Raw genomic sequence first — 26,024 nt, forward strand, 5'->3', positions numbered from 1 at the left:
CACCTGGGCTTGATGAGACAGGTGACCCTCACCTGCTCCAAGCCTACTCTAACTGAGGAATCCCACACAACCTCCCAGAGCTAATGAGCTGCACCTGGACAGCTAGGGAGCTGGGCTGTGGGCCCTTGCCTGCCTCAGCCTCCTGGAGCACCCCTTCCGCTACTCCCTATGCTTCAGAACCCACCATGTTCATGTGGACAGGGGTCCCTCTGGCTCTGGGGATGGGTCCTGCTGCTCTGGTTCCTCTGCACTGACCCCTCGTCATCCTCCATCATCTCATGAGCACTTCCTACACCAACCTCTCCTTCCCCATCCATAAGCTTGCCCCAGTGTGTCCCATTCTGGTCTATACCCCTCACCAGGATCCTCTTCGTCCTCCTTGTTGGCCTGCCAGTTCATGACAGCCAGTCACTTTCACTGGAAAATTCTGATTCATGCATTACTCAAAACATGTTACCGCTTCTTCAGATTGTGGTCTCAGAGGTTCTCTCTGTTTGTCTCTCTCTCCCTTTTTCAAGCAAAACTAAATATGTACACTTATGCCTGTGTGCTAACACATTCATTCATAAATGCATTTAACACATTTAAAATAAGAAACGGGAGTCTTGTAATGTCTCTATATGGTTGTGAAGGAGTCCAACTCAAAGATACTAAGAATTATCCCCCGTGGCTTTGTCATCCTGGCCACATAACCCGGAAGCTGTCTGCAGACAGACACCGGCTCCCTCGGCCAGTAAAGGGAGATGAGTGCTGCAACCCCAGAGTCATCTGCGACTGGAGCTAACAGTCAGGGGTCCCCTTTACCCCCCCCCTTTTACTTGTTAGCTGAGGAAAATGAGTGCAATGCACACAAATGGCAACTTTAAATAAATAGAAGGCAATTTGATAGTAAATGAAAAGGGCTAGGATCGTGAATGAGATTAGAACAAAACAAAACAAAAAACACAGAATATGTGCTTTGATATATAGAAGGATGGGCATAAAACCTAACTGCTCATGCGGTATTGCAGGTATGTGTGGCTGGGTCCCCTGTTACCTGTGACATATAACATGTGTCCTAATACTGGGACCAGAAATTGATAGCTGGTAGAATTGGGGGGTGGGGTGGGTACAAAGTTCCTCTCTGTGGTTTTTCCTGGCAGTGGCTTGTACCAAGGGACCCAGCTTCAATAGAAATGCTCAGAGGCATCAATGTACCTATTTATAACCTTATGAATCCTTTTGTAGCTAATTAGTGGTGCTAACTTTCAGGAGATATATTAATAGCTTTACACATGTAAATACCAATGTAACAGCTCCTGGTCCAGCCCTCTCAAATGCCAAATTAAATCCAGTACCAATGAAAGAACAAAGAGCCTTTCTTCTCACTGTGTAGTTCTCCCCAGCACGCTCCTGTATCACTTCATGTCACGACACGCTACGTAACAGAGAGAAGGCGGTACTTTCTGTTCTTTTGTAGCATTGCTCTAATATACTTTACATGGCATGCTCATAGGAGTCCATATAAGCAGCAACAGGTGTGCCCATAATAGGGTGCCCCTCACCAACAAAAAAAATCAGGGTCTATCTTGGCTTGAAATGCCAAACTTGTGGTTTTGAATTATCAGCAAACTGTGATGTGTAGGATACCTGCGCTTTTCAGATAAAATACACAAAGAACACAACAGATCCTGGCACCTTGACAGGAAACAAACCACTACATCGAGGCCTGCCGATGGTTTGCAGCAACCTGCAGAAAACTCCACAGAGGACTTTGAGCCACTCAGGGAGCCACTGAGCCCAAGTGGCCCACGATGCTGAGCTGCTACCACGCTGATGCAATTTTAGTTGGCATCCGCACGGTGGCCATTTCACAGGCAGGGACTTTTGATGATACCCAAGCACAATAAGATGCGTTTAGGGCAAAGCAGCTGCTCTCCTGTCCCTTCCTTGTTCCAGACAGAACCCTGATATTATTGTAACACATGGCTTAGAAATAAGAGGCTTAAAAGGAATCTATGAGGCAGATACTCAGCTGCTATAAACTGGCAAAATTCCACCAAAGCCAGTGGGACAGGGTGCCGATTGACATCAGCAGAGATTTTCTTGCTGAGCAGTTGGAAAATGTGAGAAAAAATTATTTAGGTTTCATCAGGACAACAGCAGTTGTAGTTTGCAAAAGTGCTCTTTGATCCCAATCTCATTTATCGTCACAACAAGCCTGCAAGGTGAAAAACCAAAGCTGGAACACTGTAGCTTGCTGAAAGCGACCCACATCGATCCAAACCCAGGTCTCTCAAGACCACGACCAAGCCAACATCCACTGAACCATGCTGGTCCCTTCATTTTAGCAGACACTTTTGTCTCCTTGTCTGGGAGATCTTTGCTCTGTCATATACAAGGCATAGTTTCAATTCCTGCGCTTGCGTTATGGGAGTGCTTGACATAGCTGTGAGTTGACTCAAGGGTAATTATCTTCTCATCTAGCACACATACTGGATGGTATTTCGGGTTAGGGAACTTATAGAAAGGTTTCAGTGGCACATTTCTAGCAAGAGAACAGTTGTTAACAGAAGTAATCAGACCTACAGGAGAATATATTATGTATGCTAGTGTCATTAAAGATTAGAGATGCATTCTGGGGGGAGCCATGCAACAGGTTTCTTGCACTGGTTTTGGATCTGAAGAGGAGCTGACTCCTCCATCAGCACCACTATAGTAAATACTCCCTTTCCCTAACTGGCTCACAACAGGGGTTTTTCAAGGGGCACTGCCCCACATGAAATAATGCCATATTTCCTCGGAGGCTAACATCCCCGTCCCAATTCACACAAAGCTCTTGTTTGTTTCGGCTAAGTTTGCAACAGACCTTTTCTGCCTATATGACACAGTCCATCTGTAGTGGAGTCTGCATTGCAAGAGGAAGAGAAGGTAGCTTGCCCTTGTGCTGAGGTTTCCTACGATGGCTGTCGCCAAGTACCTGCCCATGGATTGTCTTAGCCAGAATGAAAGGAAACACAGGAGAATTTGTAAGCTGTAGAATTAAACCAGAGTGGGATGGAAGCCGCTAAGAGCATTAGCCTAGTATTCTACTTCAGGACACAGGGGACTGGGCTTGGCATGTACTGCCATCCAAAGCAAGTTGACTCAGAAGTCCATCCCTCAGAGACAATGGAACTTAATGTCTAGGAAGTGTGCTTAGGACTATGGCTGGTTATATATCAGTCCCCAAGGGGTAGTGTACCACTTAAGTTTCCCATACTTATAGTATCACAGAGTTGCTTGGAGACCCGCATCCACCAAACTGCTGTAAGGCTAAGATCCATGATGGGGTTCCCATCTTGGCGGTAGTAGGATGGCGAGGTGGTGGCGAGTGCCACTCAAAGGACCTCAATTCAGCCACACTTCTGCTGCTTACTGGGAGATAAAAGAGGGAGTGGCAAGGCAGCATAGAGGTGCGAGTGCTGTGCAAATTGGATGGGTGTTGCCAGCGTATTTGCACTACACCAGGCATCCCCAAACTGCGGCCCTCCAGATGTTTTGGCCTACAACTCCCATGATCCCTAGCTAACAGGACCAGTGGTTGGGGAAGATGGGAATAGTAGTCCAAAACATCTGGAGGGCTGAAGTTTGGGGATGCCTGTTGTCAGAGGGCCTGATATGGCTACTCTAGAGTAACGACTCCAGCATGGTCTTTTAAGGCTTTTATTAAGTGCTGATTATTTACAGTGTTCAGAGCAGTAAAAATGCATCCTTAAGGTGAGGTGTCAGAACCTCCGAATGGCGATTGGCGCGTTTTCTTCCAGCACCAAAGCTTTGGCAGACCCAACCTCTTCCCCCTACGTTTGCGTCGCAATTCGGGAGTTGGGGGGATTGGCCTCCCCCCCCGTGCGTCCAACTTCCTGTCCCACCTGAGGCATGGGCTCCACAACCTTGCCTGAGCCTCGGACACCACTTCCTGACTCTCCGCTGGAGGCAGAGCTCTCCTTACTCTCTCCAGCGCTTGGGGATGGGCTGGAACTTAAGATGGGAGGGACTTCCCGGTATCCCTTGTCCCTCACACCTGTACTACACCAACCTCATTGCCATTTCATCCCTTCCCATCTTTCTCATGGGAAGCAGCACCAATGGGACTGACAGACGTCAATTGAGCACCGCTGCCCCCACTATGCTGTCTGCTACTGATACCAACCTGGTATTATTATTATTATTATTTTAAAAAATCTATGTTAATTCCCAAGAGTTCATCACAGTCTAGTACAGCCTTTCCCAACCTAGTGCCCTCCAGGTGTTTTGGACTACAACTCCTATCAGCCCCAGCAAGCACTGATGGGAGTTGTAGTCCAAAACAGCTGGGCAGTATCAGGGTGGAGAATACTGGCCTAGGAGCACACCTTTAGAGTGACCAAAACATAGGCTAGGGCTGCGGAGGTAGGAGCTGGCATGATGCCCAGTGGATGGGGTTAGTGGGGGGGGGAGTTAGGGACTGGGGGAGCATTCCTTCTTCACTCCACTTGCATCCCTTTCATTTCACTCACGTAAGTGGATGGTTGCCTTTCTGACTCTTTCTTCTTCTGCATTATTAAAATTATTATTTGTACACTGCTCAGTTTTATTTGTGCTGTACTGTTGCATTTTGTTTGTTCATCTGTTTTTTAGGAAAACTGACGGAATACCGTGTTCCTTTTGTGTTCGTGTAAACTATACAGAGATTTTATTTAATTACTAAGCAGTATAAACATTTTATAAATAAATAAATCCCAATTTGGGGGGGGGTGGGGAAAAAGAAAGAGAAGCACAGCGCTTGTCAATTCTCCTTCAGCAAGAGCAATGTGCACCCCCCTCCACCCCTGACAGCAGGTGGACAGGCTTCGCTGGCGAGGGTTCCATCTCACTACAGGTTCTTGTGATACAAGCTATTTCCTCCATGTCTATCCAAAACCACCATAACGAGGGTCTTCCAGTTTGGGGCATGATGATAAACAATCACATATTATGAAAAGCTCCATATTATCAGCTCCATCTGGTATGCAGCCTGAGACCCTACCTGCCCGTGGACTGTCTCACCAGAGTGGTGCATGCTCTAGTTATTTCCTGCTTGGACTACTGCAATGCGCTCTACGTGGGGCTACCTTTGAAGGTGACCCGGAAACTGCAATTAATCCAGAATGCGGCAGCTAGACTGGTGACTGGGAGTGGCCGCCGAGACCACATAACACCGGTTCTAAGAGACCTACATTGGCTCCCAGTACGTTTCCGAGCACAATTCAAAGTGTTGGTGCTGACCTTTAAAGCCCTAAACGGCCTCGGTCCTGTATACCTGAAGGAGCGTCTCCACCCCCATCGTTCAGCCCGGATACTGAGGTCCAGCGCCGAGGGCCTTCTGGCAAGTTCTCTCACAGCAAGAAGCAAAGCTACAGGGAACCAGGCAGAGGGCCTTTTTGGTAGTGGTGCCCGCCCCATGGAACGCCCTTCCATTGGAGGTCAGGGAGATGAACAACTACCTGACATTTAGAAAACACCTAAAGGCAGCCCTGTTTAGGGAAGTTTTTAATCTGTGATATTTTAATGTATTTTGGTGTTTGTTGGAAGCTGCCCAGAGTGGCGGGGGAAACCCGGCCAGATGGACGGGGTATAAATAATCAATAATAATAATAATAAAGAGGTATGGGCACCACAGCAGAAAGATGGAAAGATACTCTCTGTGTTTGTGCAGTGCTAGAAACTGAGATATGAAAGCTAGGACCTAAATGGCACCTTAACAGGGTGGATAAAAATCAATGATTTTTTTGATTTAAATCGATTTTTTTGATTTAGATTGGATTTTTTTTAATAAAATGCTTTTTGAGGAAAACATATTACCATCCAAAGGTTATTCCATCATGAAATAAAGATTAGTTTTTTAATTTTGTAGTATAAGGTTGTATATGTTTAATTTTGGGGGTAAATAAATTCCATTAATCCATTCACAATGTCATGCTCTTCCAGAGGTTTTTGTAAGATTATTGGGCAGTTTCTCTGCCTACAAGATATTATCACAGGTGCTTGGTTTACTTTTGCAGTTCTCAAAACTGAATTTGACTCAACAGAGATCACATGCCTCTTCTTCACAGCAAAAATGTTATAACATGAACAGAGTTGAGAAAAAGACCTTAATCCTATTGTTCTACAAACCTATGAATACAGAAGCAACCCCTTCAGTGCTAAGTTTCAAGAAGTTCAGTGAATAGAATAGAAACAATATTTTTCTGATTGTTTGGAGTAGACAGTATTTAAGTTTTTCATGTGTAGGCTGGGCTGACAGTCTAAGTTTCTTAAAATATATATATTTTGTTTTTGTTTAGCCAAATTAGTTAACAAACATGGATGTTTGTTTAAGCAAATAACATTTGCTGAAATGTTATTGTTTCAGTTGAATAAATCTATTTAAATTGTTATTATTAAGGTAATGATTATTTTTCTCCTTCCTAAGTACAACAGTAAAGTTGTCCAAATATGAATGATTAACCTAGTAAACTGGGGATAAAAAAAACTAATATGAAAAGTTGTTATTCTAAAAATCTTCATCTACTTGCATATTAAAGTTATACCAGCAAGAATTAGTCTTTATGATTTAAATCAACTATGATTTAAATCAAGCCTTACTGACTAGTGATTTAAATCGTGATTTAAATCGTGATTTAAATCAGTTTGATTTAAATCAAATCCACCCTGCACCTTAAGCCTAGGTTATGGATGCAACAATGGAATGTCTAGGCACACTTATTTATAACAAGAATACAAAGCTGAAAATGAATGAACTACAGCCAAAATCTTATATTTATTTTTCACCTGGTCTGAAGAGTGCAAAAAACAAAGCCATGCTTCCCCTGCCCCCCCCCCCAATATTCTTAAGAGAGTCTCTTCTCCAGTCTTCAGAGAGTGGCTGGAAGTGGGGAGGCAGAAAAAGGTCCTCTTTCTCTTCCACTCTGCAGTTTTAATCTGAAATCTTAGGCACAGTATTGTGCCCAGAGCTCAGAAACAGCCTGCGCTAATGAAACTCCTTGTTGCAAAATGCGTCTAGAACCATGGGAGTTTCAGACTCTGTGTTTGTGTGCCCTGGCCAATCCAAGAGTTCAAATTTTTTGGTTATGGATTCATCTGAATGGGAAGTTTATTGCTTCATAAAAAAAATAAGTCATTGTACCATGGGGGTGGGGGGAGCACAAAGCACTTTGCAAAGTGAGGTGAGGGTACCATTCAGTATCTCAGTGCCACACTACAGAGAGGAGGACAAAGGCACATAAATGTGGCGTGGCAGATTGACTCAGCTAATCTGAGCCAAGTCCACATTGGCTAAGCCATTATAGAATTAGGAATGGACCCCAGAGACCTGAAGTTCAAACACAGGCACTCTATCCCAGCCACAAGTGAAAGGGCACACTGCTCTGTTACCTTCTCCTAACTCCTGTGTGGCTGCTGGCAAATGTGTAATTTCCCCTTTAAGTAGCTGGTTGCGAACACAGCACACAAAATGGAAAAGGGGCAGCATTTAGTGGCACAAGGATGGAGCGATGAATCATAGAATCATAGAGTTGGAAGAGACCACAAGGGCCATCCAGTCCAACACCCTGCCAAGCAGGAAACACCATCAAAGCATTCTTGACATATGGCTGTCAAGCCTCTGCTTAAAGACCTCCAAAGAAGGATACTCCACTACACTTCTTGGCAGCAAATTCCACTGTCGAACAGCTCTTACTGTCAGGAAGTTCATGAAACGCTGGGCCCTGCAAACAGTAATTATCAGCATCCAAACTGACTATTAAGCTCTGGAGAAAGAAACTACTACTGAGCAGCAGTTGTCATGTATCTGTATCCTTTTCCCTTGAGAGGAACCCTCTCATCCTGTCCTCCTTTGATTCCATCTTCTCTGGAGAAAAGAGAACTCTGCTCCCCTCAAGGCTATTTATTTACCAGTTCTCTGAAGGTGACGGTGGACATAGGTGAGCACCCCATGCCTTTTGTTACTGTGCATCCACGAGGGTCTGATGCCTACTGTCTGGCTATTAACCCAGCTTCTTCCTGCCCCAAAATCCACCGACCCAGCCCAAGTCCCAGGTGTGGCTTCCGCAGAGGGCACCCAGAAAGTTTTATTTGTCTATGACACATACACAGCCCGCAAAACCTAGAACTGCCTGTTCTCAGGGCTGAGCTGCGCTGTCAAGGAATGCTTCCTGTGCAATCCGTCTTGAAGAGACATCAGCACCACCTGCTTGCATTGAGAAACCCAGGATCAACAACAGACTCGCCAGTGAGCTGGCAAAAAGGGAGGGGAACCTTAGGGGGGGGGCATGGAACTCATAAACACACAGGAAGATGCCTTGTACCAAGTCAAACCATTGCTCCTCCTAGCTCATTATTGTCTGCACTGACTGGCAGTGTCTCTCCAGGTCTTCTTCTCAGCCCTACCAGGAGATGCCAGGATTGAACCCTGGACCCTGTGTATGCAGAGCAGATGCTCTCCCACTCAGCTACGACCCTTCTCCAGATCCACTGGCTGCTGCTCTGTTTGATGAGAACCCCATTCGCTACGTGCGCAAAGATGCTATTTGTCATTCAAAGTCAAATTCCAAGGAGACTACCACAAACTGAACTGCCCGCTGTCACATAAGCTGCCTTATGCTCCCCCCAGCTCAGCATTATCTTCCTTGACAGGCAGTGCCGTCCCAAGCCAGAGGTCCTCATCTCCCCCAGCCTTGCTCCTCCAGATCTTGAGACGTACCTTGGGACCTCCTGCGTGCAAAGTGTGTGTCTCTGCCAATGAGCGCCAGGCTCTCCCCGAAGCGGCATGATGCGTAAGCTACAAAGGTGGCTTGGGTTGGCTTCCCTTTAATGGAAGGGGCAAAACCATCTCCAACAAAGTAGATGTGTGTGTTGTTGGGGTGGGATGGAGGACAACAGCAGCAGCACACAGAGTAATAAGGGAATGACAAAATGAGAGAACGAGACAGCAGCTTGAAATTGCTGGTCGCTCTACTGTGCCATAAAATGGGCACCCGTCTGTACCCACTCTATTCTTGCACAGCCTATCTGCCTGTTTCCGCTTATTTAAGAAATCCAGATGTGGTGCCTTGGTTGATGGTACCTCTCTATTTTATTTAAACACACACTACTGTCCAGTATAGAATAGCATGACAAGAGAACAAGGCTTCGTACCCCCATCAATATACAAACACACACAGAGAGAGACAGACAACACGCACATTCCCCAATGCCTCTCTTTCTCTCTTTGAACTCTGCCCTGGGACACCCACTGATGGTATCCTGCTGACACCGGTGTCTACACGCAGGATGGCACAGGCTGAAGGCAAGAGTGAGTAGACTACACACTGGAGTAGAATGAGGGGCTGCAGAGGGCTTTCCAACCACAGAACACACAGAGACAATACAGTTGAAGCCCAGCTGTCAAAAAATACAGATGTGGAAGGGGGGAAGGGGGTCAATGGACTCAGGTAGTCCCCATTTAGAAAGAAAGAAAGGAGGAGGCTGGGAAAGAGAGAACCAAAGAAGGAAAAGAGACCTTAAGGCGATCTTGCTGCCTGTGACATTCTGGTCCCAATGCAAAAAGAAGCCGCGGTTCCACCCCCAGCAAAGCAAAGGAGTCTGGTACTTACTGCTGGTGCTCATGATGATCCGGCCCCGTTCTTCTCATTCAACAAAGGGAGGGAAAACTGTCCTTTAAATTCTCTCTGGTGCCTTCCGCTGCCCCCTTCTCCTTTTCGTGGCAGTGAGTCTTTTTTTATAGAAAGAAAAAAAATCCTAAAGGGGAAAAAAATTCTTCCCTAGAGAAATATACGTATTATTTCCGTTTGATTCCCGTCCATCCGCAGGTGTCTCCTTGATCGCCCGGGCTATTCTCTCTCTCTCTCTCTCTCTCTCTCTCTCTCTCTCTCTCTCTCTCGGTTTCTGTCTTTGCGCTTAATCTTGGACGGGCAGATAATAAGGTCAGGGGTGGGGTTAAAAAAAGGGAGCGAGAGAGAGGATAAAAGCAGCAGCCTAAGAATCAGCCCGGACCAGGTGCCTTCCTGTCCTCGCTCTGCCCCCCCCCCACAAGGTCTTCCCCCCACCGATCCACCCGGCGCAGCCCCTTCGTGTGGACGCGGAGTCTCCCGCGCCAGGCTCGCCTTCTTGAGCTGGGGCTGTCAGGCTGCTCCAGCTCTTCCTACGGCTCCAGGGGGGTGTGGATCTGGGAAGGACGGGGAGCGGAGGGCGGGGGGGGGGCGTCTAGATGCACGCAGCTTGCTTATCAAACGAGCGAGCTGAGCCTCTTCCTCAGCCTCCCCCCCCCGCCTTCGCCGTTTCAGCAGCGCTGAATGAGCCTCGAATCTCCCCGCGAGGAGCCCCGCCCAGCGCTCACCTCGTTCCAGCCAAGTTTGTCAATAGGAGCCTCTTTCAGGTGCAGCGGGAGGAGTTTTCGCGAAGACAGCGCTGGCTGCAAATTGGGATGAAAGGCGAAAACGGGAGTGGGGGGAGAGAAGGAGGGAAGCGGCGGCGGGGGGGGGGTGAAATAGCACCATTGGGCTGGGTTTTTTTCACTGCCGGGAGAAAACGGGGTGCTGCCTTCTGCCATCTGCTGGTGGAAATGGGACTGCGCGGGTGGCAGGCGGTGCATCCAGTTTATAAGCGGCAGGAATAAGGTGTGTGTGTGTAATTATTTGTTAATGCCCTGTGAAAAATAGCCATTGCGGTTTCTGCGGACAGAGTCTTGAACATGGGAGTGTCTGTTTATTTTTTGGTATATATTTGCTTAGGGGGGAAAAGTATAAGCAAATTTACAAGTGGTGTACACAAAACAGTGTGTAACAATTATCAATAATATGCAAATAAAAATCAGCAAATGTTGAAAACAAGCATGCATTACTGAAGTATGTGTTAGGATAGGCTTGTTGAAATAAAGTTTGTCTTGGGTGTCTAAGAGCATAAGAGAGATGTAGAACATAGCCAAACTGCCTAGTAGCAATTGATACACTGATCCTCCATGCATTTGTTCTAATTTTCTTTTAAAGTCATCCAAGCTGGTGTCCATCTCTGCCTCCTGTGGCAGTGAGTTCCATGGGTTACCATGCACTGTGTGAAGAAGCACTTTCTTTTATCTGTCCTGAGACTTCCAACATGCAGCTTCATTGGGTGGCCTTGGGTTCTAGTGTGATGAGAGAGGGGGGAAAAAGCTTTCCTTATCTGCTTTCTCCACATCAAGAATAATTTTATGTATTTCTGTCATGCCTGCTTCTGCTTGCTATTTTTCTAAACTAAAAGGCACCAGATGCTGTAACGCTTCCTCATAGGGAAGTCGATAAAACAGTATTCTGAGGGTACCCACCTAATGTTAATAGGCCCCTCGCTCCCAATCTGTAAAATGGGAGCAACCATAGCCAGGGAACAATTCATAGCAAGGTTCAAAGGCTTGCTCTTGGATGTACTCAGTATTAAATTGTGATAATAGTGTATTTCAAGAGCAGTTGTTCTACTTGCTTTAAAAACAACAACAACAACAATACACACCTTATAATCAACAGTAAGCTGCTAACAAAGAATAATCATGTGCTCTGACAACTCCCCGCCCCCACTCCTAGATTAAGCCTGTGATGAGGCAAACAAGGTAGCAACTGCAGAGCATAATGAAGCCAAGATTAACAATAATTGTCAGTGACCATATTTCACAGTGTTCTCTTCCCATCTGAGAAAAAAAATATCAAGGGAATATGGGTGCTTTCTGTGTGGACTCAGTATAAGGCAACTTCTTCTGTTCCTAAGCTCACTAAGACTTTTCCCAACAAAATTTGCACTTGTACTATTTCTCATTTTTAACTTTTTGTACTTTGATATGGGTTGCAAGATAGATTGTTAATGCATCTTGCTAGCAGGCTAGAAGAGCAGCTTTCGAGAATCCCGGTGGGTTAACATAAGAACATTAGAAGTGTCTGCTGGATCCGCCCAGTGCCAGCATCTTGTTCTCACAGTAGCCAACCAGATGCCTATGGTCAGTCTGAAAGCAGGACCTGAGTGCAACAGTGCTTTTCGTGCCACAATGAAAATTATCCCAGTGATCAGGAACTCTGCAGTGTCTTGGGTTCTGATTGCCTAAGAGGCTGGAAGGGGGAGTTTAAACACTGTATCAGAGGAGCCAGGACATGGAATGTTGTACAGGGCCTACTACAAAAGAAGCTGATCTGAAAGCAAGAAGTTGGAAAGCTGCATTGCCAATGGTCTGTGGGTTACTCAAGTGTGCAGACCAGAGCGCAGCTGAGTTTTTAGTTCCATCACCAACACAGGTGGCGCTTCCAGATGACCAGTTAATTGAGCATTGTTCTTGAATTTATTTGTTTATTTGCAGGGAGCTTAGACGGCACTGGCTGTATAATGAACATTCATTCTGATCCCTTTGCCAACACAACCCATCATCCACACAAACACAAACAAACCTCTAACAATGGCAATATACTGCTGAAATTATAGGACTTGATGGCAGGCTGGTAAATCTGCTGGGCAGGCACATCCTTTTCTTAGGTAAACGTCAGGTGGTGCATTGCCATGGGAACTAAATGGTTAGACGATTGCTTCTTGATACAGGAACATTTTTTGAGGACAAATTGATTGGAGAAGCAGGTAGTAAACCACCTTCAATATGAGTAAGGGCAATATGATCTAGGTATCCAAAGTTGTAGTTTTGAAACACCTTGAGGGAATCAGTTGGGAAAGGCTGGCCTATGTGCCCTCAGTCAGATTCAGCAGGGCTAGTTCTTAAGTTTTTATGGAAACAACAGTGGCATAATTTCCAGGAGGAGCTGAAGAAACAACAAAGAGTGTCACTTTAAAGACTAAAAAGATTTATTATGGAAGACGCTCTTGTGCATCAGAGTCCACTGCATCTTCACTGTCATCAGATAAGGACTCTGGTCCATGAAAAATTATGCCATAATAAATCTGATAAGTCTTTAGGGTGTCACTCTTTGTTACTTTTACTGTTAGATGAATAGCACATGTAATTTAAGAGAATTATTCAGCATGAAGATAAAATATAAGAAGAAACATAGTGTTCTGCATCAAGGAATGACTAAGACAGCCTCCAACTGTTCATGGGGTAAGTGTTCTCCCGTTTACACTTTGCTGTTGAGTTATTATTGCAGGCTGACCTAGAAGAAAGGCTTCAGGAGGGGGCTGCTGCTTTGTAACTGCAAACAGTAGCTTCTTTGTTTCAATGAATGGCGAGGGAGGGCTCCATCTGATGTCGCATTTCTCTGCTTACAGTCTGAAAAATGTGCAAAGGGAATTGGCCAGATAATGGCCACAGAGGTCTCTTACGTAAGGTAGAAGATGAAATTTCCACAAGTGCAGCGGTCAATTGCATGACAACCTACACCTGCTGAAACTCCTCCTTCCACAAAACTGTGAAAGGTGTAGGGCCCTGTCCTCTGTTTCACATGGTCACACTACTCTTGACTCAGTCTTCTCACTGGTATCTATGACTCTTCTGCCAAAATCAGCCAATTCTCTCATTACTCAGACTGGGAGATGCTTGCCCTTAAACCCCAACACTGGCTTCCTATCTGCTCCTATGTCCAGTACAGGAACCTGGTCCTTGGTTTCCTTGGACATGACCTTTGCTCCTCTCTCTGCCTTCATATCCTGAGAGCCCAGCCTCTGAACATTCACTCCACCAACCCAGATAGCAGCCAGGAGGGCTTCTGTTTCCTCTTACAAAACTTTGCCCATCCTGCTTTGAAGCATTTATGCTTTGAACTCTCCAATGGGACACTTCTCTAGAAATCCTGTGGCTTAACCTGTTTGTCCTTGTTTCAACTAAGCCTATATGTGACGGCATCTGTGCATATTTTCCCCCTCTGTCTTCCTCTCTTCCTCTACCTCTTTTATCTCACCCTCTGTCAAAAATCAGATTATAAACTCATTTTGTTTACCTCACTCCGCAAAGCGTCATGCATATTGATGTGTACAATGCACACTGATGTGTAAACAAACCATGCAGCTTTATACTGCAGGAGTGGGGAACCTGTGCTCCTCTAGATGTTGCTGGACTCCCCATCAGCCCCAGCCAACATGGCCAATGGTCAGGAGTGATGGGAGTCATAGCCCAGCATCATCCAGAGGGCCAGAGGCTCCCCACCTACTATAAGAACGTGGGCCTGAAAGATCTGGAGAAGATCTTTGGAGCTTTGTCAGATGTTTGTTTCAGACTTAAGTATGACAATTTTTGCATTTAAAAAATGCATGCATGTGGCCATTTTCTGACTACTTCCTTATACGCGATTTCAAAACATTATCAGAAAATATAGTGCCGAAGAGAAGAACAGTAAAAATCAATGAAATTTGTGAGCTCAGACTGATAGGTGTGGCAATTGGTCTCTCCAGCAAAAATGGGCCGAATGTTCCATGCTTCATCCAGTATGGATCTAATTTTCCTATTGCAGCCTCCTCCACATAATTTGCTGGTGGTTGGACCCTGTTCTTGAGCTGCCAAGATTACTAAACTCATCCCTAGAAAACAGATCTTTTCCAAGCAGCCAAGTCTGAAATAATTATGAAACAATCGCTTATTTGTGAGCAGACTCTCAGTAAGGAGACACAGATTTTGTTGCTGCACACATACTTTGTGCATAAAATTAAGCCAGACAGCCAGTAACAACTGTGTTCTTTTGGAACTGGTATAAGCAATGCATAAATTCAGTTTAGAAAGAAAATCTCACGGCTTTCCATAGCTAGTTATAAGCAAGCTGCATTGCACAGTCCATAAAATATGTTATTAGAGCAGCATTGTTTTCAAGAGAACATAGTTTTCATATTTCTAACAGGAAGAATTGGGAACTGGAAATTCTAGGCAGCTTGTTAGCAAAGTAAACAATGGAAAGAGGTCTTAATGAGAGAGGTGCTAATAAAGCAACACTAATATTTTGGCACAATCAATCTGTTTGACCAAAGGGAGTAATACCCTACTGAGAGGAAGTCTGGCAATCCAAGAGTCAAAATGCTTCAAGGGACTCATAGCCTGATTAGTAAATATCACTGTATTCAATGCAGACCCTCCAAGTGTCCCTGTTTTCCAGGGACAGTCCCAGATTAACAGAAGCTGTCTTGGTTTTTTATTTGATCCTGGAATGGCCCACATTTCCTTAGGATGTCCCTAATTTCATCGGATAAATATTGGAGGGTTATCCAATCCCCAGGCTTCCTGAAGCCAGCCCTGTACCTGTATAGGGAAGAGTTTTTAAATGTTTTATTATGTTTTTATATACTGTATGTTGGAAGCTGCCCAGAATGGCTGGGACAATCGAGTCAGATGGGTGGCATGTAAATAGTAAAATTATTTTTATAGAATAGGACGTCCCTATTTCCTTCGGAGAAATGTTTGAGGGTATGTCAGTGGTATTGCCCACGTAAGTTTACAGAGAATTTGAGAGAGTAGGAATGAGGGAGAATTTAAATTCAGTTCGTATTTAAAGGCAAACCAACCTGATTTGCGCTTTCAGAAACAATATGAGAACCAAATCTCTGCTGGGCTTCGAAATGCCATAATAATAATAATAATAATAATAATAATAATAATAATAATAATAATAATATATATTATTATTATATACCCCGCCCATCTGGCTGGGTTTCCCCAGCCACTCTGGGCGGCTTCCAACAGAAAAATAAGACACAGTAATCTATTAAACATTAAAAGCCTCCCTGAACAGGGCTGCCTTCAGATGTCTTCTAAAAGTCTGGTAGTTGTTTTCCTCTTTGACATCTGTTGGGAGGGCGTTCCACAGGGCAGGCGCCACCACAGAGAAGGCCCTTTGAGGATACCAGGGCCCAGTTTGGTGTGACATTTCCTGAGATGGAGAAGCGGGTATTGGTCTATGTTTGGATACAGTTGGATTGCATTTCGAATCAAGATGGCAGACCGAACCAGCCAAGACTACACTGATTTGGACATCTCTGAAGAAATTGCAACTGCCACACCTACTGGCAGAGGAACGGCGGGGCGGGGGAGCACACCACCCCCAGCACCATCGGGAAGGGGGGTACCATTGCAGCCACCCCCTGAATGTGTTGCTCACCCCCCCACACACACACCATGCCAGGTACCATGCCGCCGCAGGCAGCATGCCATGCCCTCACGGGCAACGTACCACGCCCCCGGGATGCACGCCAGCCACGCCCCCGTCTGCTCTCTGCCCCTGGTGCCGGAGCATGCAGCTTCACCACTGGCCACACCCCACTGGAGGAAGAGGACCTGGCACTCTCCAAAGCAGATGCTACAGAGAAGCAGGCTGTGTCAGTGCATAGTGAGTGAGAATCCAAGGGCTGGCAGTGTTCCCTACTTCTCCAGGTGTATGTTTTACTTTGGGGTTTTAAAATGCTGACTTAACATTAGGGGTAGATTCCCCCCCCCCAACCCTCTAGAACAGATTTAGGGGGTGTGGGGGAGAAGAAGAGGGAAACTCCTATTGTGCAAGCAGGCCTTGTTCCATGCATGCAGCTGCTTCTTTGACTTCTGCCCTAGGCTTGGTTCCCACAATGATTTGGAGCTGCAGCTGGGTTAAATCCTGGCCAGACCTGGATCAGATGGAGGGGTTGTGTACAGGCTTAGAAAATACACACACATTTACATTTCATTAAATTTCACAAATCTCCGTATGTTTTGCTTTCTAACAATTCCTGGGCAACATAGGGTGCTTTCTGCCAGTCTAATATATACTGTGGAAAGTGGATTGTCTGTTTTTCTGTCCATCTGTTCTCTAAGCAATTGGCCACCTTTCGTGGCCAAACTCGACACTCTGGTTCTGAAGATGGAAGAGCTCGTTTTCATCTACATTTGGAAACTGCCGGATGTCAATTTGAAACAAGATGGCAGACCAAATTGTTCCAAGCTGAATAGATTTGGATGCCTCTGAAGATATTGTTGCTTAATTTGGAAGAATGGTTCTTGAGCTGGAGGGGTGAGTTTTGGACTATGCACCTTTGCAAGTGAAAGAAACTGTTACGGGCACCACAAAATACCCCAGTGCACAGATAAAAAACTGGTGAAGCTCAGAATATCCTCTAGCACAGCTACACACATCCAAGACAACAAAGCACAGAGAAAAACAGGCACCCTACTCCACAACTCCCCGTCCACACACCCAGTCAATAATTGGGAGGAGCATGTGACCTTGCTGAGTGACAAAAGATGCGTCTGGGGCTATTGTGTTGCCACATTGATGACCCCACGTACACCCAAACTATTCTCCTCTTAAGCTCTGAAAATCCTTGTGAAACCACCATATGTCTTTCATCTTTCCAGGAGACTTTTGGCTGTTTACCCTGCTATTTTGCAGAGTCTCTGTTAAGAAAACACAGACATGTAGTCCCAGCACAGTTTTGGCAAACATTTAATTTTTCTCTATTATTACTGGAGTGACTTTATCACGAGCTCTGTTAGTCTCCTTATGTTCCTCTCGTTGTTTTGCCGAGAAACTAAAAATCAAAGTCATTCCTGCTCGATTTGGGGTTTATTTTGTTCCTGAATGTTGGGACTTGTTTCTTCACCCCATAGTCTATATTAATGACAGTCTGCTGCAGAGTTTTTGTGGGGGTTACCAAGACAATGTGCAGTGTTTTTGTCCACATGCAGTCTGTGCTATGTCACGAATCATTTTATGTTTACATTTTTATCCCACCTTTCCATCCATAAATTCAGAGAGGAGTTCTAACCTTCCTATAAATCTGGCCTATACAGCTGCAAATAAAACGTTTTAAGTGTGTTTTAAGTGCAATGTGCAATGTGACACTAGATAGTGATGGTGAGCCTTATGACAATTTCAATGCATTTTTAAAAAACGCTTTAAAAATGCATTTTCAGAACATTTTTTGTATGTGTGTAAGATTCCACCAAAGTGCAGTATTTTTCAAGTTGCTGCCCTCCAAGGATTTTAGACTACAACTCCCATCAGCCCCAACTATTATCCATGCTATCTGGGGCTGATGGGTATTGGAGTCCAACAATATCTCGAGAGCACCAGGTCAAGGAGGCATGACAGAGGCCATGCTTTCTCTTTAACCATGTAGGATAGAGGACTTGTGTGATTTCATCCAGCTTTATTGCTTCTAGTCTTTGATAACACACACCTCTGGAAATGGTTAGGTAATCTTTTCCCCTCTCTTTTTCTCAGAACAAGCAGTATAGATGTGGCAGGGCACAATCCAACTATTCAGTTTTAAACTTTTATTTTGAAATGGACTAGACTTTTCTTTCCCCCTCACTACTTTGTTAAATAAATGTAGGTAGGCCTTTAAAATCAGTGTTGAGAAAGATATGCATTATTCCTGGATGACTGTCTAAGTTTAGCCTTGTCTAAAGAATCTGTGAAGCCTAGATGTTTTGAGGAGGTTTGTTTTCATTTTTGTCCTCTGGTAATGGCTGCCCTATCCTGTTCAAGTTACGAGTGCAATACAAACATTGCTTCATGTTTTCTATGCCAGCCTGAAGCTGGCACACTGATCAGGCCCAGATTGGTTGACCCGCACCCCTGGTCCACCTCTGGAACATCTCACTTCATGTTGTCACGGTCCGGTCAGCGGGCGTCAGGACCAGAGGCAAGATGGTGGTGAAGAAGCAGGGTCGAAGGCAGAGGCGAAGGTCCACGGGGCACGAAGCAAGGCGAAGGCAAAGCGAGGGTCCAGGAACAAGAAGCAAGGCAAAGGTCCACGGGGCAAGAGCAAGGCGAAGGCGAAGCAAGGGTCCAAGGAGCAAGGCGAAGGATCCAGGAACAAGAAGCAAGGCGAAGGTCCACGGGGCAGGAGCAAGGCGAAGGCGAGGCAGGGGTCCAAGAAGCACGGCAGCAACAAGGCAAGGGTCCAAGGAACAGGAGGCCAGATGCAACCAGGCAGGGATAGCGTTGCTGTGGCAAAGAGCTGAAGGGAAATGCTGGGCTTTTATCCCTCCCAGCTCCTGCCACCAGGTGCAGTGAGATCTCAAGTGGCCTCACCTGGGTGATTACTCCTTGCCTCTCCAGCACAAGCTGAGGACTTCACCTGTGTGGCCACGCCTTGCTTCTCCAGCACAAGTTGAGGCATGCCCCAGTCCTGCAAAGCACTACAGGCCCCAGAGCCTGACTCCTGCCCATACTCCTGACACATGTCTTCCCACTGGCTGCTACTGATGGACATCTCACCAGTGGAACTCCCACACACAATTTGTGGCCTACTGAAAGAGTGATGCTCTTTCAGATAGCTGTGCATCTCAGTTGGTGGGAGCCAGAGGGAGGCCAGCTTAGCCCAAAATGCTGGGCTAGGCAGAGGGACACCCCCACCCAATCCAAACCCCCTCCCCAACCCAGTGCAAGGGAAAGGGGTTTTGGATTGCTCTGCCAGGCTTCAGATGTCCCCAAAGGCCTGACTTTCTAAATACTTTGTGGATCTGAGGTATCAGCATTAACACTGGTAACCATAATTTCACTTTTTGTCCACTCAAAATGTACCAGATATGCCAGGAAAAGATGAGAAGTTCGAGAAGTCTGTGTTAATAAGCAGACTAGGAGCATCCTCAGAGCAAGTGGTATAATTTGCTCACTGTGACTGACTCATTCTGCTGTTCGGATTTTTCTGTTTCTCTCTGGATAGCTGTGCATCAGTCTAAGAATGAACATGTGCTCTTTGCTCTAATAGAAATCTCAAACTCTTGACATCTTAAACATTAATGGTGTTCTATAGGCAGTCCCTGTTCTGTAATGTACTGAAGTCACAGTGTGTCTTACCTGGGTCTGTCCCCCATTATTCTTCTGAGTACGCAAACGCTATGATTTTTATGATCTCTGAGGATGCTGCGGCACAGAGAGCCATATGTGCTGGAGGTGTTTGCAGTAACCAAACAAATGCTTGGCACAAGTATCTGCTGCCCTCTGTTGACTAAAAGGAAGGATAGAATATAGAAAGATGGCATTTCCCTCATTTTTATTCTTGCAGTTATTCAGCAAAGATGTTTTCTTATTATGCCAGGGAAATGAGTTTTTAAAAATGGCTAAGTGAAACTTTTCCATGGAACATTAGTGAAATATTATGAAAGATATTTGAATTATCAACAAGGGAGAGTTTGGGTTATTCAGAATTACCGGTATGTATGTTCTCTTAGTTGCAAATTATTATTTAATATAGTTATACCCACCCTTTCTCCCAGGCTTGGGCAAGCAATACCAGTTGTTGATTTTTACAGTTATTAATAGTTAAAATCATATAACTTTAGAGTTGGAAAGTACCCTGAGGGTCATCTAGTCCAACCCCCTGTTATGTACGAATCTCAACTAGATCATACATGACAGATGGCCATCCAACCTCTGCTTAAAAATATCCATGAAAGGTGAATCCATCACCTCTCATTGGAGTCCATTCCACTGTTGAACAGCTCTTACTAATGTTTAGTCAGAATCTCTTTTCTTGTAACTTGAATCCATTGGTTCAGGTCCTAGTTTCTGGAGCAGGAGAAAACAAGCTTGCTCCATCTTCCATGTGACAGCCCTTTAGATATTAAAAGATGACTGGTATCGTATCTCCTCTCAGTCTCCTCTAATCAAGTCTCCAGTTAGTCAAGGAACTTAAGACAATGTGCTGTCAGTCATCAGGATTAAACTTCGTTGATTATATAAGCAACAGTGTCAGCTAACAGGTGGATGCACTATTCCAATAGATGGTGCTGTTCCAATGCTTAGCTGCCTTTCTGAGTCTTATCATAAGAACATAAGACAAGCCTTCTTCTTCTTCTTCTTCTTCTTCTTCTTCTTCTTCTTCTTCTTCTTCTTCTTCTTCTTCTTCTTCTTCTTCTTCTTCTTCTTCTTCTTCTTCTGTGATCACTCATAGCCGAGTAAGATTGTCTTCCATAAACACGGTTTAAACAATGAGTCCATGCATAAGTGACTGTGGAGGCCAATTCTGGATCCATACATCCTTCTACACTGGGGGGGGGCATACGTTTCTGGATCAGGCCAAAGGCCCATGTCCTCCAGTAACCAGAGGCCCACCAGAGTGTTAGGATCTCTTACTCGCAAGTAGGACCTTGGCAGAGAAATATGCCCGACTGGCATGTTCTCTCCCTGCTGGTTGATCATTCAGGAGCTTCAAAAGCATTCTCCAGCCCAAACATCACAGCGACTGATGCCAACTGACATCAGCACACTTACGGATTTGCAGAGTTTGCGCAATAGCATAACAGAACTCAGTAGCACAGCATTTGGCTAATCTACATTTATTTACATAAAACATACATGGAGCACTGCAACATGGCTCCCTCTCTCTCTAGCATAAGACAGCAAAGAGAAAGAACAAAGGACAACAGTCCCCTTTCAGGAAACACAGTAACACAAACACCCTGTCTTCGTCACTTCCCACTGTGGAATAAAAACGTATACTGTATCATCATGTGATAGACAACAATCCCATGAATGCAGACATGGGGAATGAATCTTCAACACAGAGTCCCACAAGCAGAACATGAGCACAACAACTGTCTCCCCATCTGCAGTTCCCAGCAACCAGTACTCATACTGCCTCTAATACAGAACGACACTTATGCTATTGTTTCAAACTACAGATACTTAACAGAGTCTGCTCCTCTAAGTGTTATAACAGGGTTTTTTTCATTTTTCATTTTTAAGAGAAGCCCTGTGCGCTGGAACCTTAAGAGACACAGTGGCATGCAGCCACTTTCAAGAATTAATGCAGAGCAAAACTCGGAGTGATATGAGAACTCCACAAGCAACATCTCCTGCTTTTCAAAAGCAGAGCCTGCGGAAGGGATTCAGATAAGGACCAAGAATGGTGTTTAACCTTTACCCCCTGCTCTGTTTAACTAAACAAAATCCCACCCCTCTTCCACCTCCAAGCTATTTGTAGAACTCGCTAATTGTAATAAAAAAGGTTTTGAAGCCTCCTTGGCCCCTACCACTGCTCTAGTTACAGGCAGGTAGCCGTGTTGGTGTGCTGTCAAAACAAAATAGAAATAAAATAGAAAAATTCCTTCCAGTAGCACCTTAGAGACCAACTAAGTTTGTCATTGGTATGAGCTTTCGTATGCATGCACACTTCTTCAGATAACCACTGCATTGATCTTAGGTCAAATGGTGTCCCATGTGAGGAATAGCTTCAGGATTTCCCTTTGCTTGTTCTACTTTCAAATACCGTAGTTAAAAAAAATGCATTGCAACCTTTTTCACAATAGTGACATATGATTTTGGATGTAATTGTTCCCTGTCACAAAAAATAATAATGATACATTTGCATGCAAGCATGCATATGACCACTTATAAATTCGCTGTTTGTTGGATGGGCACTGATGCTGTAAATATTCCTGTAAAATACACACATACAAATGCTGGTGCAATGTTAGTCATGTAAGTCAGTGTCACCTTTACAGGGGAATACAAACTGTTTCTACTGTTTCAGCTGCTCACGGGATAGCTGAGTAGATAGTCTGGACAGGAGTCAGTGGGTTGCCATATGTCCTCTTTTTCTAGGACACATCCTCTCTTTCATGGGTAGAGTCGTCACAGCCAGGGCAGGATTTAGGTTTGATGAGGCCATAAGCTACTGAAGGTAATGAAGCCCTTTATATGTCCAGCTGTCCTTTGTCAACAACAAATTGTTGCTGTTTTTTTTGTGTTGAATATATGCTATATGCTAATTTATGGACCTAATAGGTATCTAAAGCCATATCTGCACATAACAAAATATGCATTTTACCAAAGCAACTGTTGAACTGAAATACAATTAAGAAGTACCAGTATATTAATAGTGAAATACAATTAAGAAGTATATTAATAGTGAAATAATTAAAATATATAGAAATGAGCAAACCTGTGATATTTTAGGGAGCAGGCTAGCAGGCGGGGTCCATTACTTACATCATAGGAGCCTACACAACACAGAAGACTGTTGCTGTGTGTAGGTTTTATTTTTTTATCTTATATTTTGGAAATGTACATCCAGTTTTTTCCTTTAATTTTTGGGGGGCCCCCAAGAGAGAGAGGCCCTAAGCTATAACTTGTTTAGCTTTTATGTAAATCTGGCACTGGTCACAGCGATCCATAGTTAAAAATAGAAGCTGGAAAATGTATTCTCTTCAAAATAAGGCAACCCTACACCAAGCTTAGCAGCACACACATCTGCCCCTAAATCCAGCTCCTGTTAGCCCACCACATACTGATGCCTTGAAAACGGGAGCTTGAAGGAAGGTGCTTTGCTTCAAACTGTGTTGGTGGCTTGAAAGCAGATCCTTGAAGCAGACTGGCTTCTATGCTTGGATATGACAGAGCAGGAGCAGAGCCTGATGTTGCCTTAGAACTAAAGCCTTCACTCCTCCTGGCTGCAGCTGTATGATTCCTATTCAAGCTGCACATTTCAAGAAAAGGCAACCCCTCACCCCCACCTGAGCAATTCTGTACTCTCCATCTCTAAATAAAAAAATTCCTTCAGCAGCACCTTAAAGACCAACTAAGTTTTTATTTTGGTATGAGCTTTCTCTATCTCTAGTTATCACTGCTCAAAAGGAAGCTGATGTTCTCACTGCTGCTGTCAACTTCCCGACACTCAGAAAAGAGGAAGCAAAACTCTTTTTTAAAAAAACCCTTTCTCCAGAACTGTCATTTTGCCAGCTTAGACTAAGTCTGGGGTTTCTGAACATTTTAAGATGATTGACACATAAACAAACAAACAATAGAATATTCCGTGCTTTACCGAAGGAGTTAAGTTGGAAACTAATGCAAGGCAGCCCAAATCCAATTAAAACACTCATTGAAATGTTTTCCCCCCATGTTTCTAACAACAGAAAGTCTATTCCACCCCTGTTTATTAGTGTTGCAGATATTTTTTTCAAAACCCTCCAGCTAGAAGGTGTTTGACACTGTGGAAAATTTAGATTCCCCAAAAGAAACCCACAGATAAAGTACAGAGGACCTCCCCCTATTCCGGCCGCATATATTCCAGTAACAATGGGCCTTTTGACTACTTGGCAATGGATCCTAGAATATGGGGAACGAGATGAAGGTTTATTAAGTTATTTTAATGAGGGTTGTTGCATCAAGTCCTTGATCAGAATTCCTGTTGGGGATTTATAAAGGAAGGAGTTGCCTTCATCTGGGAACAACAAGTTGCAAGCAGTTTCCATTCCCTGTAGGCCCAGATATTTATAATCTGACAACTGATTCCTCTTTTATGACTGAACAAATTCATTTCCCGCACCCCCATCTCTAAACAGAACTATAGCCACCAGGAGAACAATGTGACTGAGGTGATTTGGTGTTTTATTTGATGCTAGGGCACACATTAAACTAAGCACATGAACCTACTACAAGAAGAGGAGGAGGAAGAGTAGGAGTTTGGATTTGATATCCCGCTTTATCACTACCGGAAGGAGTCTCAAAGTGGCTAACATTCTCCTTTCCCTTCCTCTCCCACAACAAACACTCTGTGAGGTGAGTGGGGCTGAGAGACTTCAGAGAAGTGTGACTAGCCCAAGATCACCCAGCAGCTGCATGTGGAGGAGCAGAGACGTGAACCCGGTTCACCAGATTATGAGTCTACTGCTTTTAAGCACTACACCACAAGGACTCCTGTCCATCTGTTCTGGAAATGTCTGGATGCAGGACAGAGCACCAAGTAAGTACATAAGAATATATGGTATGTATGTACACATATGTGCATATGAATATACAGCCATTTGTCATGGATGCTTTAGCTGAGATTCCTGCATTGCAGGGGTTGGACTACAAGACCCTTGGTGTCCCTTCCAACTCTACGATTCTATGATTCCATGATTCTATATTTTTTTAAATCACCTAAAATATTGTAAATGTATATTTTATATTATTTGTAAACCGTTTACAGGTTTTAATTTACAGTTAAGCGGTATATACATTTTGTTAAATAATATATTTTTTTTAAAAAACCAATTCTTTCATTGATTCTGCAGTGGACATACACCATCTATTTTGCCTGAAATCCTGTGCACACTAAGTTGGTAATAAGACCCACTGGACACAGTGGAACTTGCTTCTGAGTAAATGTCAAAGGATTGTACACTTGAGTGTTCTCTTTTACAATGTACTGGAATTGCTGAAATGTTAATGTCCATTTAGAAAGCAAACTTCAGAGGAAAGAGAAGTCTGTGTAAGGGAGTGGAAAAAGGTAGACCAGTGAATGCATCAGGTTCCATTTACAGTGCTCGGGTGGTGGTGGTTCTTGATAGCTCAGTTAGTAGAGCCTGTGACTCTTAATCTCAAGGTTCAAGTTCCACGTTGGGCAAAAAGATTCCTCCAAACTAGATGGCCCTCTGGGCCTCTTCCAACTCTATGATTCTATGGCATTTGCGGTGTCAGTCACACTGATTTTTCTGTGCTAGAGAATCTTCACAGTCAATAGTGTCAATTCAAACACATTAACGCAATGGTGACTACAAAGTCTTTGTGTGTAGACTTTTAGAAGGCCAAAATACTGACCAATAGAATACTCTAGTCTAGGGCAATGCACACACACCCATTTACTCTGCATCCACCACTGGTTTGTGAAGTCTATGCATATGACATTATCCACAACCCACATCTATCCTGTTTGCTTCTTGAAAAATACTGCATTTTTATGCCTTTCGCCCACAAAGCAGCTTTAATCCAGCTTGAAGGTGTAAACCATACAGTGCGGACAGAAAGTGGGTGACTTGGAAACACATTGAATTGTACTGATGTGCACCATGAAAGCACATGTGATTTGAAACATGGTGAAACAAAATAACCTTGCTGTGTTTTCATCAGCCTAGGCTCCCTATGTTTCATTAACATTTATTATTTTGCAGATACTGTACCTAGGAAACATTAATGTATGTACCGCAGTTTCATAGTAGCACTTGGCCATGGACCAACCTGAGCCTTGCATCAACACTATGTGCTTTCAAACTCATTAACTAATTAATGTGTATATTTCTAGGCAACTACAGTCCGTCCTCCCCCCCGCAAGCTCTGGTAGAAATTAGGGTGAGGGGAATACAA

The 26,024-nt window shown here is 44.4% G+C and overlaps 1 protein-coding gene across 7 annotated transcripts in view; it reads right to left on the reverse strand.

The window, feature by feature from the left end:
• ABLIM3 (actin binding LIM protein family member 3) overlaps window positions 1-26,024 on the reverse strand; it is a 171,385-nt gene that overhangs the window by 138,527 nt on the left and 6,834 nt on the right. For 4 of the 7 annotated variants that reach the window (XM_088661833.1, XM_088661830.1, XM_088661835.1 and 1 more), the window contains exons 3-4: window positions 10,376-10,450; window positions 9,633-9,777 (exon numbers count right to left, since the gene is read on the reverse strand). In XM_088661833.1, coding sequence (XP_088517959.1) covers window positions 9,633-9,645 — 13 coding nt within the window. In that variant the 5' untranslated portion in view covers window positions 9,646-9,777; window positions 10,376-10,450. Of the gene's footprint in view, window positions 1-9,632; window positions 10,342-10,375; window positions 10,451-26,024 lie in introns of those variants that run through there. The other 3 variants (XM_088661834.1, XM_088661832.1, XM_088661831.1) reach the window with 2 other exon arrangements.

The sequence above is a fragment of the Zootoca vivipara genome, chromosome 2, assembly GCF_965207765.1.
Source record: "Zootoca vivipara chromosome 2, rZooViv2.hap1.1, whole genome shotgun sequence".
NCBI classification, from domain to species: Eukaryota; Metazoa; Chordata; class Lepidosauria; order Squamata; family Lacertidae; genus Zootoca; species Zootoca vivipara.